The sequence below is a fragment of the Miscanthus floridulus genome, chromosome 11 (genome assembly GCF_019320115.1).
Source record: "Miscanthus floridulus cultivar M001 chromosome 11, ASM1932011v1, whole genome shotgun sequence".
Taxonomy (NCBI): Eukaryota; Viridiplantae; Streptophyta; class Magnoliopsida; order Poales; family Poaceae; genus Miscanthus; species Miscanthus floridulus.
In genome coordinates, this window is record NC_089590.1 from 86069047 (window position 1) to 86083263 (window position 14217).

At 45.7% G+C, this 14217-nt stretch overlaps 1 protein-coding gene and 1 pseudogene across 4 annotated transcripts; both read left to right on the forward strand.

The window, feature by feature from the left end:
• Positions 1–209: 209 nt before the first annotated feature.
• Positions 210–6055, forward strand: LOC136491460 (protein NARROW LEAF 1-like). Of its 4 annotated transcripts, none has more exons than XM_066487768.1 (6): positions 210–857; positions 2277–2804; positions 2941–3084; positions 3794–4034; positions 4694–5194; positions 5341–5513. In XM_066487768.1, exons 2-6 carry the CDS (start codon positions 2325–2327, stop codon positions 5346–5348), a joined length of 1374 nt encoding a protein of 457 aa, XP_066343865.1. In that variant the 5' UTR covers positions 210–857; positions 2277–2324; the 3' UTR covers positions 5349–5513. The 4 variants fall into 4 exon arrangements, with proteins under 4 accessions (XP_066343865.1, XP_066343863.1, XP_066343862.1 ...); XM_066487766.1 differs by having other exon boundaries at positions 216–424; positions 5371–6055; XM_066487765.1 differs by having other exon boundaries at positions 217–857; positions 5371–6055.
• Positions 6056–9273: 3218 nt separating this feature from the next.
• On the forward strand, positions 9274–13778 carry LOC136493722 (lecithin-cholesterol acyltransferase-like 4; annotated as a pseudogene).
• The last annotated feature ends 439 nt before the right edge of the window (positions 13779–14217 follow it).

Below are 14217 nucleotides of genomic sequence, written 5' to 3' on the forward strand. Positions count from 1 at the left end.
AACAAACTCACGCAGAAATGTAGGTCCTCTTTGAAACATGTTATTTTCATAGAAGGAACCCAGGAAATAGTAAAAAAAACTGGCATTCCAAAGGGACCATAGTCTCTGGTATCCAGATAGTAGGCCTGTATATAGCATGAGGATGAAAACATGACATCACCACCCTTTTAGCTGATTTTCAGTACTTTGGAATTATCAAGCCATCGTCAGTCTAAAAAAATTCGGTTTATCGCCGACGCCACAAAAATGTCTCCTCCCACAAACCCTAGCCCGCCGCCCGGGATAAGAGGACGCCGGAGGGCCACGTGCCGGCGTCTCCCCCGGCGGGCGATCCGGGCCGTCCGTCTCTCCGGGGGGACATGGACGACTATGCAGCCACACCTCCAGACCAACACGGCGGTCGACTCATCGCACGGGCACAACAGTATCGCTGCTGTTCGTCTCATCTCTGACACAGTGACCATGATCACCTAGCGAGCCGAGCTCCCTCCCTCCATCTCCCTCTGCCTCTCTCTTTGCCCCCAGATTCCCGCACCCTCCGGTTCCGCCCCTCTTCACCGGCTCCTCTTCCCTCTCGCCTCTCGCTAGGCTCTAGCCCCTGGTCTGGTCCTCCCGCTGTGCCTGTGCGTTCACAGCGGAAGCGCACAGGTGCGAGCAGTAAGGGGCCGCTGGACCGAGGAGGCCGCTGGCTGCTCTGCTGCGCTGCAGCAAGGCTGCAAAGCTGGCGGCTTCTGCCCACCGGGCGTCGCCATAAACAGTGGCGGTTCCCATCCCCATTTTCCCAGTTATGGATAGCCAGCGGCGACCGGGGGAGCACTGCTGAGGCCGCTCGCCCGCCTGCCATTGCTCCCGTCGAGGTAAGCATGGCGCCTGGAAATGGAATTTCTCCTCCTGTTCGTCCCCGCCTCAAATCCCTACCGAGATCGGATCTCTTGGCCGCCGGCCGTGAGCCCGGGAATGGAGGAAAGGCGGGATCTTGCCAATCTTGGCGGCGCCTTCTCTTGTCTGCCTTGGTTTCCACTTTCCAGGCCGTTTTTTTTTCTTCTCGTTATGCTCTTTTTTGGTTGATCCACGACTGCATTCGTGAGCCAGCTTAGCTTTCGTCCTCGTTCTACCGGTGGTTGGTTCATCTGTTCGAGGCCCCTCTATTTCCCCCCCCCCCCCCCCCCCCCCCCCCCCCCTTTCATACCCAAACAGTGGGGGAGGGTTCTTGATGCTGCTTGGTATGTATGGCAGAGTAGAGCAATAGCCAATCGGGGTTTCTTTCGCCTTTTCTTATAGCCCCCTTTGCCCTTTTGAGTTCGATCGTAGTAGCATAGGCTGTTTGCTCGTTTTCTTTCTATTTTTTTACTATAGATAGAAAAGCGTGAGGGTTGCTGGTAATCTGCTTTGGGTGCCGAATGCGATGGAAAGCGAGGTCCCCTCCTTGTGGAGACAATCTTGGAGGCGTGGTCGATGGCTTGCCATTTCTTGCCTTCAGCATTCTTTCAGGTTTGGGGAAATCCCATGGGAGGAGCATTGCTCGTCGCCGCACCGCACTCCAGACTTAGCTACAACAAGTGGTTGATTTTTTGGCTACTACATACCAATTCCTGGTGGCGCTTTTTGGCCCTTTCGTTCCTGCTTTTCTCTTTCAAGAAAGTACGTGATGCCGCTGCCCAACTTCATTTTCACTACCGGCTACCAAAATTGTGTAGGCCCTACCTTATTCCCCGAAATGAGACTATCATTGCGAGTAGTTGTCATGTGGATTTATGCCCAATCCTTGTGATTAAAGGGGGGAATTTGTGCCGTCTCTTAACCTTCATGGCCCTGATTTCATATTGCAAGTCACCATTGTCTTTAGACAGCAAGAGAGCGGAGGAGACCTGAGCCATGGCTTTTGTGGATTCCTCGTCTATTTTATTTCTATATCAGAATATCACACGCCCCATCCAAATGGATTTATTTATTCTTCGTACAGCTCATTGGTGGCGTATACATATTCTGTAACCTTTCACTATTCACAGACACTAAATTCAGGTTGCTTTGTTTGCATGGCTCCCCTTGCAATCTTGCAGAATCTATTCCTGAGGAATAACAGCCTGCTCCACAACTAGCTGTTTATTCACATATTCGCTATTTTGACCAAAGTTACCCCATCCATTGAATCTATAACTTTGAAGCACACTCACAGGATTACACGCTTTCTGAGTCTTTCCTGAGATTTCACACCTTACAGCTTGGTTATTAGCCCTGAAGATCATGTTCTCTGACTTGCTGCTTCTCATTTTTAGGGTCACAGCTTATCCTACATATTGTAGCTCGGCAGCCTGTTCAGCAAAATGAGGACTTCAGATGACAGGGTGCAGCTTTCAGGCTTTGCACAATCAGATGAATCGACACTTGATGTGGAGGGGCATTGCTACCATCAACAGTCATTCCCTTGTTCTCCATCAATGCAACCAATTGTTTCTGGGTGCACACACACAGAGAACAGCGCGGCATACTTCTTATGGCCAACATCAAACCTACAGCATTGTGCAGCTGAGGGGCGTGCAAACTACTTTGCCAACCTTTCAAAAGGACTTCTCCCGAAGTCTGTTAAGTTGCTCAAGGGCCAGCAAGCAAACAGCTTGCTTGACTTGATGACTATAAGAGCTTTCCATAGCAAGATATTGCGTTGCTTCAGCCTTGGAACGGCGGTGGGCTTCCGCATCAGGAAAGGGGTTCTGACAGATATCCCCGCAATTCTTTGCCTTGTTGCTCGCAAAGTTCACAAGAAGTGGCTTAATCCGACCCAATGCCTTCCTGCCATTGTTGAGGTAGGGAAACTTTAATTCATATGTATTTTAGATGATTGGATTAGTCATGCTCCCAAACAATGCTAGTGAAGTTTTGTACTTTAAAATTCTTTTTGTCATGGTCTTAATAGCTATCACTTAGTCCGATCATTGACAGGGTCCAGGAGGTATTTGGTGTGATGTGGATGTTGTTGAGTTTTCGTACTATGGTGCACCAGCTCAAACTCCAAAAGAGCAAATGTTCACTGAGCTTGTTGATAAGTTGTGTGGCAGTGATGAATGTATTGGCTCCGGCTCTCAGGTACACTTTTGTTCTTTTCTGCTTTGATTGGTTTTCAAAATATATATCATGTGGATTAAGCCTAGCATGCATGTGGACTTGTGCAGCGGTGCACAATGATTGTATTGGTCAAAACCATGTACTACAGGATTGTACTACTGGTTTGTAAGGGGACCGTTCAATTTTGTCAAGATTCTCCTCAAGATTTACTAGTACAAAGGGAAAAATAATTGCACGGCATGCATAAGATTATGCTACCGACTGACAGTTACTTTTTCAGTTATTCCTACCATGTCAGGTGCCTGGCTAAAGGATCTACTTTAAATCCTGCAAATATTCAGTTCATCCAACTGGATGTTCTGAACTTTTTATAAGCTATTAGAACTAGTTTACCCTGTAAAATCTTTGCTATAGTATAGCAGCTAACACAACAAATCATTTGAGAAACTGCAAGTCTGCAACTGAATGTTGTTCTCTGGAGCCCAACACAAATTTGCTTCAAACAGTTGGGCTTTTTAGGTGTTGAAGATGTAGACTTTGCTTCCATTGTCTAAGTTACCCTAGTCATTGCTTCTCTTTGAAAATTTACAATTTTTATGACACATTAGGTTTTGGCAAAATAGACTTGAATTACTTAAAAGCAGCTGATAAGGCTTCTCGGAATGATGCAATGTCAGGAAGGCGTGTTTTTGAAAACTTTCTCCTTACATATCTTGTTTCACTCTTCCAGGTTGCAAGTCAGGACACTTTTGGGACTTTGGGCGCCATTGTAAAACGGCGAACTGGCAACAAGCAGATAGGTTTCCTCACCAACCGACATGTTGCGGTTGACTTGGACTACCCAAACCAGAAGATGTATCACCCATTGCCACCCTACCTTGGGCCTGGTGTTTATCTTGGAGCTGTTGAAAGGGCAACATCTTTCATCACGGATGATGTTTGGTATGGAATCTATGCTGGAACAAACCCAGGTAGAGCAGTTATAAGTTATGTGGTTAATATAGGAGATTAAGTATTACTTGCAGCTTTAATTGCTCGGTTAATTTTCTGTATATTTAAATTTTCACGAGATGACATTATTGCTTGATCTTTTCATATCAAGCAAGGTTTGACATTTGTGATTCTATATTAACTTTTTCAATCAAATTAACACTAACTTGCTCTTCAGTTTACTACTTGCAAATAAAGCAATGTCAGTTTTTTTTTTGAGAAAATACACTATAAGTTAGGACTTTTCTCTGAACAAATAAAAGACTCCCTCTGGTCATAGATACATGTCGTTTAGGAAAGATCTGGTGAAACTTGAAAATTACAAACATCAATAACAAATTTATTTAGTTTGGAAACATGTTACTTGTATGTTTAGATTTTTATTTGAAAATACTTGCAAAATCTCATGATTTGAAGAATTTTTAGAATATATTCTAGAAGAAATTAGTGGTCAAAGATAAACATCGAAACCGTGCAAAGGCAAATGTGACAACTATTTTTCACCAGAGGGAGTAATCCTTAGTTGGTCATTCTAACCATGCAGTACATTTACCTTTTCTTTTTGCTGCTGATGATTCCAAATAATGTGCACAATGTTCTAATTGCCAAACATACATGCTATGTTCTAATGAACCTGCAGAGACATTTGTACGTGCCGACGGGGCATTCATCCCATTTGCTCATGACTTCGATATCTCCACAGTCACAACCACAGTTAGGGGTGTTGGTGACATTGGGGATGTCAAATTTATAGATCTGCAGTGTCCACTTAATAGCCTCATAGGGAGGCAAGTATGCAAAATCGGCAGAAGTTCTGGTCACACAACTGGAACTGTGATGGCTTATGCCCTTGAGTACAATGATGAGAAAGGAATAAGCTTCTTCACTGACCTCCTTGTTGTTGGTGAGAACCGCCAAACGTTTGATCTAGAAGGTGATAGTGGAAGCCTTACTATCCTGACTGGCCAGGACAGCGAGAAACCGCGTCCCATAGGGATAATATGGGGTGGCACAGCAAACCGTGGGAGGCTAAAGCTTAGGTGTGATCATGGCCCTGAAAATTGGACCAGTGGAGTTGATCTTGGCCGCCTTCTAGATCGTCTTGAACTTGATCTTATCATAACCAGTGAAGGACTCAAAGGTTCGGCATTTTCCTTGTTTTCAGTAATATGTGTTTTACACATTTTTGCATCCCTTCTGAAATATGGAAAATCCACTGTGATGTCCAAAATTATTATGATTACGAAATCGAATCTGTACGCTTCTGTTGTTTTTGTTCCACGACAGATAACTGACAGAATTTATCCTCAATAAAAGATGCCGTGCAGCAGCAAAGGCTTGCGTTGGTGGCTGCAGCTAACTCTGCTGTTGGGGAGTCGTCGACAGCAGCCGTTCCTGTCCCAGAAGAAAAGGTGGAGGAGATCTTTGAGCCTTTGGGGATCAAAATTGAGCAGCTGCCTCGGCACGACGTTTCAGCCTCTGGGACTGAAGGGGAGGAGGCAGCTGTGATCAACGTGGAAGAGCGCCAGTTCATCTCAAACTTTGTGGGCATGTCCCCTGTACGCGACGACCAGGATGCTCCAAGGCAAATTGCTAACCTTAACAATCCATCAGAGGAAGAGCTCGCCGTGTCGCTGCACCTAGGCGACCGGGAGCCCAAGCGGCTTCGCACAGACACAGAATCCGACCTCGACCTGGAGAAGTGAAGCTCTCATTCAGCGTCTTTACATTGAGGAGTCATAAGTAGTCCGAAGAAGGTCACCTGCGGTTCAGCAAACTGAACCTGCAGGCTGCATTCGTAGCTTAAACCAACACCTTCCTGGCACAAGCATTATCATGTACTTTGGTGCAACTTGATTCAGCACTTGTAGGATGTTAGGCGGTATCCCCTGCAGTTTTGCTGTGCTCATGAGACTTGATATGCACAATGCTGAATCCCCTATCATCATAAAACAATGCAGCGAATGATGAAGTGGTCTTGATCACTATTTCTTTCCTACCATTATCGGTGGAGTTGTTTCAAGTCACTAGATCAGCTTCTGGAAACCTTATGTTTTCACTTTCTGAAGTATCCTTAGAATGCTGTTTTTACTGGTAGAACACATAGCACTTACTCTCTCTGTCCCAAAAAGCACTTTCTCGACAAGTCAAATAATTTCAAATTTAATCTATATAAAATTTCTAACATTTAGGATGACGAATAAATATCATTGGATTAATTATAAAATAATTTTTCATAGTAAATTTATTTCAAGAGATGAAGCTTAAAAAAGCTTGACTTATCTAAACCTAGAATAACATTTTTTTTAACAGAGGTAGTACATATCCCTGTCTCGGTGGGTATATGGATTGGGACTACAGTGCTCCCTTCGTAAAAAAAAACATACAATTTGAGGTGCATAATCGGTTAAAATGCCTAAAATTTGATAAAATATATAGGTTAAAATATTAATATTTATAACGCTAAATGAGTATATTATAAAAAGGATAATTGTCTGTTGGACATCTAAAGTGGTGGTCATTTGTTCTCGAGCATCCACTTTTTAACATTTTGCCAGAAGACACTCTGGTTCAGTGAAATTAGGCCACAGGACGCCACGGACCGGTTGAGGAGAGAGAACAGCGGTGAAATGACATTCTTGTCGCTGCCGCTTTCTTCTCCCTCTCTCCCCTTCTCTTTTTTCCTGTTTCCTGTCCCCACCACCCTCTCCGCCTCTCGCATCCTTCTCTCTTCTCTGCTCTTGCGCCGCGCCCCCTCGCCCGGGCCCGCGCCTCCGACGTCCGCAGCTCCGCGCCCGGGAATGCGCCTCCGGGCCTTTGCTTGCTCAGCGGCCCGCCCCCACCCTGCGCCGACGAGCCACGCTTCGGCGGTCATGTCCTGTAGGCCGGCGCGCGCGTGCTCCCTCCCCTGCTCTCTCTCTCAGTGGGCCGCGATGGTGTGATGCGCGACGACGGCGCGCAGGCAAGGGATGACGCGCGGCTAGCTGGGCCACGGGCCACGGCATGGCGACGGCGCCGAGAAGGTCCCCCGGCACGACGCAAATGGCCTGTAGTGGCGGGGCGGGAGGGCAACGGCGAGGAAGGGGCCATGGGAGGCGGGGCAGAGCCGGCTGCGCCGGGTGGCGGCTGGGTAGGGTCGGCGCGTAGGGGCGTGGGCGCGGACACCGCGCGGCGCTCCTATCGCCGGCAGCAGCAGTGAGGGTGGCTGCTCGCACGTGGTCAGTGGCGGAGCTCGTCTAGTTTCACGCCTAGGGCCACTATCAATTATTAAAGCATGCATACCGCCCACACCGAGTCAAAATACCGATCGCACTGAGTTAAAATGCCATCTGCTTGAGATCAAAATACCAATATAGATATAACTAATCTAATTCATAATAATCAATATACAAATATTGCTCTAATCAATTAATCATTCATTGAATTTTTAGATTAGAAAGAGTTCAACATTTAAAATAACATTAAAATAGAACTTGATTGGAGAAGGGGAAATTTACCAAGTTCCAAGCCTCCATGGCTCAGGTGCTCAGGTGTCTTGTCGCATTCTGTGGGCTGTGGCCCTGCTCTGCTACGGTGCTGCCTCATACCGTGACACGGCCAAGGCGAGATGCAGGTAGCCAGCTCGCCGCTCGCCCGCTCGGTGCTCGCTAGCCAGCGCAGCTATGTCTAGGAAGTCCACACACCCAACACTGAGCGCAGACAGCCCCTAGCGGCGGACGGCGGCGATGGCGGTCAGGGATTAGCCGGAGTAGGGAACCAGTGCAGCACAGACTGCAGGAGAGGGAGAGGAGTTGTGATTCGGCGGACACGACGGGGACGGGAGCCGCAACCCGTGACTCGGAGATGGCGGCACTCGTGGAATCATGCCGACTGGAGTCGCGAGGGTGGAGGCGCTCCTGCTCTCTCTCACTGTGACTGGGCCGGTTGGAGTAGAGGATTTAGCCCAACGCTTTCCAATTGGCCCAGAAATTTCCATACACTATAGAAGGTATATATTTTGGGCCACGCCTAGGGCCACGGCCCTAGTGGCCCAAGGCCTATATCCGCCCTGCTCATGGTCGCGGCAGAGGCTCGCCAGCTCGCCCGCAAGCCTGCATGGCCGCGGCTGTGGCAGCTCACCAGCTCGTCCGTGCGTCTGCGTGGCCGGGGCTAGTCGATGGCGGTGGCTGCTGCTTAGCAATGGAAGAAGAGAAGAGGCGAAGAGGAGGAAGAAGAAGATGACAAGTGGGGCCCGCGCGTCAGTGAAAAGGGAGAGAAGCGGACCCAATTGTGGCTCAGGGGCACCGGATGTCCAAAATGAATTTTTCTCTCTCCTCAACCGGCTGCAACCGGTCCGCGGTGTCCTGTGGCCTAATTTCACCGAACCAGAGTGTCTTCTGACAAACTGCTCAAAACAGGGTATCCGTCAACAAATGACCATCACTTTGAATGTCCAACAGACAATTATCCCATTATAAAAATATGTTTCATGATAAGTCTAATAGTACTTATTTAGTATAATAAATATTAATATTATAATATAAATTTGATTAAATTTAACGTAGTTTAATATAATATTATTTAAAAATGTATTTTTTTGGGACGGAAGAGGGAGTACTGTCAACTTTTTTTATCGAGTACAAATTAGACGTACATAACCCACCTACTCCACACTCACATCACACGCACACACACGCGTGTGTGTCCATACACACGTAAATAAGAGATTAGGAGGCGTCGTCGCCTCCGGTGCGCGGGAAACGCACGCGCACGCATACATGTATCCTAAAATTTTTGGAAAAAATCTAGAAAAAGTGCGAAAACCCTGATGGGTGGCGTCTCATTTGACAGACCTACCATTAGACCACGTGCCATTCGCAAATACTGTCTACCTTTGATCAGACGTTGAACATGATTGTACGGAACCAACGGTCCAGATTTAATCACTAGATCCTCCGTGGAAGCCTGATCAACTAGTAGTAGCAGTGTTTTATTTTATTTTCTCTCAGAAGCAACTTTGACTGACATGTTGGTCCAACACGCAGGGGTCGCCACGTAACCTCATGTGATAGTACTAAATTAGGACTTCTCTGGGACGTTCACACTTTACCTCCGTTCAGTTGGTTTCACGGACGTCTGGGCCCCGCCTCATGAGGGGCACCCCTGTCAGTGAGAGAATCATATCGAGGGTGGGACGAGTCCCCGTGGCCTTCGGTTGCTTCGCGTACCTCCCTCCGGTTCGGCGTTAGAGTACGGGACGGGAAAGCGAAACCCTCACGGCGCCGGAACCCGACCACCTCCCAATTCCGGAAGCGAATAAACACCACTTGATTCCGGCCGCGGTACCTAGCCCAGCGCCGGCGTCCCCCCGACTGGCTCCGAACCCTGCGGCTTCGTTCGCGCGATCGGAGCTGGTTTGTCTAGAGGGGCTCTGTTGGTGTTCATCTTGTATAGGGGAGGGTGGATGTGTCAGAGTTGCCGGCGTTTTATTTTGGTCCTTTTCATCCGGTGAGCTGGAGCTTTCTCGCAAATTACTCGCCGCGGCAGCCGACTTGGACTGCTATCTCTGGTTCAATTGGCCCAGCTTGCGTTCCAATTTTCCCCAAAACTGCGCCGGTGCCTCGCAGCTTGCTGAAATTGCTCATCTCTTCGTCTGGCGATGCAATTCTCAAGCTGATTCCATCTTCGGCTCACCTTGATTTCACTTCAATCTGCTGAAATCGCCCCATCTCTCCAGGCCATTGCCGCTCGCTTGATTCGAGGGTTGCCTAGGGCGCCTTTGGGGCCAGTTGCCGCAGGTGGCTGCTATTTGGGTGCTGAATTTGGATTAGGAAGTCTTGGGAGGGCGCAACCTTTTCCTTTTCTCGTGACCATGACGTTACTGGAGGAGTTGATCCGGGCGATAGAGCTCTGGCTTCGGATTGCAAAGGAGCAGGTGCCCTTGGTCGATCCCACCCTTGACCCAGTGCTACTTGTTCCTGGTATTGCTGGCTCCATCCTTGAAGCTGTCGATGAGGAAGGAAACAAGGAGAGAGTTTGGGTGCGCATCCTTGCTGCTGAGCATGAGTTCAGAGAGAAGCTCTGGTCCAAATTTGACGCCTCCACCGGTACAAGCAATGCTCTTGTTCACGAACTATTAATTATGGTTTACATTCAGTATTTCAGTTGTCTATTATTCAACACATTGACTTGCTTCTTTTAAATTCTAATGTTATTAATGTATTGACTTACTTATTTTACATGATTTCGAAAAAAATGAATGAAGTTAGAATAATGAACAAAAAAAAAAAGACACAGACGTGTGTACTAAAGTGGCATGGTCTTCACGAGACAATTGCCATAAATAATAAAAAAAGTGGCATCGTCTTTGGCTTTGATAAGCAAAAGTTTGGCCAATCCTTTTCGATTCATGTTTTTTTCGCTTATGTTATTAGATCGTTTCCTGTTTCCATGTCATATGATATGAAGTTATTCTAATGGAGCAGGTAAAACTGTTTCTGTAAACGAGAAAACAAGAATTACTGTCCCTGAGGACAGATATGGTTTGTACGCCATTGACACATTAGACCCAGACCTGGTAAGACATTACTTCATCTATTTGTGAGTTTTATTGTTGTTTTGTTATAAGTTACTTATCTAGGACTTAGAAGCCATTTGATTACGAATTTGATCCAAGCACCAATGAAGTGCACAAACTGCAGTGGCTCTCTGATCTCATGATTTACTCTATCTTGGTTTTGTAGATCATTGGTGATGACACTGTGTATTACTATCATGACATGATAGTGGAAATGATTAAATGGGGATATCAAGAAGGAAAAACTCTCTTTGGATTTGGTTACGATTTCCGTCAAAGCAACAGGTAAATTAAGCACTTTGTTCTTGATTATTAAGTCACTGTGTTCTGAGTTTATGACCACAAGTGTGGGTACTTTTTATTCTTTGTCGATACACATTATGTTATCTTCTCCTTGTTGATACCACTCTCTTCTTCAGGCTCTCAGAGACACTTGACAGATTTTCCAAAAAGCTGGAGTCAGTGTACACAGCTTCTGGTGGAAAAAAGATCAATCTCATTACTCATTCAATGGGGGGATTACTTGTGAAATGTTTCATCTCTCTGCACAGTGATGTTAGTACTTCTTCATGTATTTTGGATCTTTGGTTGAGATTTGCCATGTTTAACGTCCTGCACAGCTGTGCTATCTTCAAGGTCCTAGCTCCTTTTCTGAATAATGTTATTTCCTTCTATAGGTATTTGAAAAATATGTCAAGAGTTGGATCGCAATTGCCGCACCATTCCAAGGTATCACTTGCCTGAGTACCGTTTATATTAATTAATGTTGTTCAACATGGAGCATATTTGATATAGCTGCTGGATGTCTAATCTGCCTAGTAGTAGTAATGACTGCAAATCTCACGTTTATATTAAGAGTATTGTAAGAGCTCAACTAAGCTGGTACTATTCAGTATTGTCTTGATTTTTTCGCCATTGATTCCTAGAAGTCACATGATTAGGCCCCTTTTGTCATTTAAACATCATTTATTCCATACACTCTCATCTTGTGATTTTCCTTGCTCAACGTGTTACCATAAACATCTCTCCTAGGCTGCTATTTTACTTGACAAAGCAACCTGCTGCAGGTGCTCCTGGGTACATAACTACTAGTCTGCTGAATGGAATGTCTTTCGTCGAAGGATGGGAATCAAGATTCTTTATTTCCAAATGGTGTATGCAGCAATTGGTATGCTTTTATATCCTTGCATTCTTTTTGAAACCAATCAGGCAGGAGACCTGATTGGTTTCAAAATACATGCAAGAAACAACAAGACCTCGAAAGGTCTAGCAACAACAGAACTGAGCCAACCAAAACAACTAAAACTACAAAAACAACTAGCAACAAAGGCGGGTTGGATTCCACCCCCTGTGTGTGTTCATGTGGACACCATATTTTTTGCCTTTTTAGAAAGAATCTTGAAAAAGGTTTTCTGTTTCAGCTACTTGAGTGCCCATCAATCTATGAGTTGCTGGCAAACCCTAACTTCAAGTCAAGTGGAAAGACACCCCACTGCTACAGATTTGGAGAGAGAATTTGGATAGCGATGGCAAGAAAAGTGCCCTGTTAGAGTCGTATGAGCCTGAGGAAGCGATTAAGATGATTGAAAAGGCTCTTTCCAGTAATGAGGTGTGTCATTCGCATTTGAAATTATTGGGTAACTCAGCTTACCCTAATGCTCATTCTTTCTGACAATTAAACTGCAATGGCAGATCATTGCTGATGGCATGCATATTCCGGTGCCCCTTAATTTGGATATATTGAATTGGGCAAAGGAAACTTATGATCTTTTAAGCAGTACAAAGCTTCCGGAATCAGTGAAATTCTATAACATTTATGGGATTGATTATGATACTCCACATACTGTCTGGTACATTCTCACCTGGATAGTTCTGATTTTATTTCTAGTTTTCCATTGATATTATGTTGAATTATTGCTGTTCATAAATGGCTCAATAAACTCGAGCCACGAATGTCTCAGATTATAGCATGCTGATAATGTCACGACACTTGTATTATCACTGTGAATGATAAACATGTGTTTTCATTTATACCCAGGAATTGAAAATGTGGTAAAACCCTAACTTGCAGATAGGGATTTATGTCGTCAAGGACTATATACACACACTAAAGCATGAATATGATGAACACCATCAGTATAGATGGCTGCTTAGACAGGATGTTCACATATTCACATTATAAGTTACTAATGTATGCTCGTCTTTGGCAGCTATGGCAGTGAAAAGCATCCGGTTTCAAATCTTAGTCACCTCTTGTATGCTCAGGTTAGTTCTTTTGGTTATTTTTGTGTTTCATGATTTCGTTTTTTGCGATTCCTGGTGCGCTTAACGATGAATCCCCAGTTTATAATGCCTGGTGATCTGAGCCCTGTTTTTTCTCCCCTTTTTTTCAGGGAAAATATGTCTATGTTGATGGTGACGGATCTGTTCCCACAGAATCAGCAAAGGTCTGAATATTATTGGTGTTTTGCTTTGTCATTTGGGAGTTTGAAGCAAAGCTCTGTCGAGAAAATTGAGGGAAATGTTTATTTTTCCTTTTTACAGGCGGACAGATTTGATGCCGTGGCAAGAGTTGGGGTTGCTGCTGACCACCGGGGAATTGTCTGCAGTCGCCATGTGTTCCGGATCGTCCAGCACTGGCTGCACGCCGGAGAACCTGACCCGTTCTATGACCCACTGAATGACTACGTTATACTGCCAACACTCTACGACATCGAGAAGCATTGTGAGAAACATGGGGACGTCACGTCAGTCACGGAGGACTGGGAGATCATCTCCCAGAGCGACGGCAAGACCATGAGGCCAGGTGAGCTTCCTCCTATGGTCAGCACACTGACCACAAGTCGGGAAGGCAAGGAGGGCGCACTGGAAGAAGCGCAGGCCACGGTGGTCGTTCACCCGGAGAAAGAAGGGCGGCAGCATGTGGAAGTTAGGGCTGTTGGTGTCAGCCATGGTGGCTAAGCCGGAGGAACCACGTTGGTTGTCTATGTAGCAGCTAAATCTATGGGCACGCACTGTAAAATTGGATGTACATATGGCTGTGACCTCTCTAGGAAATCTATGTTTAGAACTATAAATGTTCACGCTGCTTGTAAAAATGTTCAGAACAGAAAAACACAGGTCCTATTTTTTTTTCTTTTTAAATAAAAAATGGAAAAATATTTCATTACTTTGAAGGCACATTACATGTGGGGCAGAGCTGTCGTCCCCATTGGAGAGTTTTGAGAGATTAGCTTGTCTTGCCTGCTTATATAGCAAGTTGTTGGCTACTTTGTGTGGTGTGTTAGGTGACTTGCAAATTCAGTCAAACAGTGGACGTAGTGTTCAATTGCCTGGGTGCTGCTTATGAATACGAAGGGGAAAGAGGAAAGAACAGTGGACGTAGTGTTCAATGGCCTGGGTGCTGGTTAGGACAGTCCCAATGAAAGAACTAGTAGTTTCTATAACATAGGATATCGCATAAAAAAAAGTACTGCTTTCCAACCCATGGTTTCTATGAGTAATAATTATTTTCTCTTTCTCTCTCCCAACTCTATCTTCTTCCTCCAATGGGAGTGCGACACGAGCTCCCTAGAAACTGGTGGTTTCTTCCCAATGGCGATTTCATG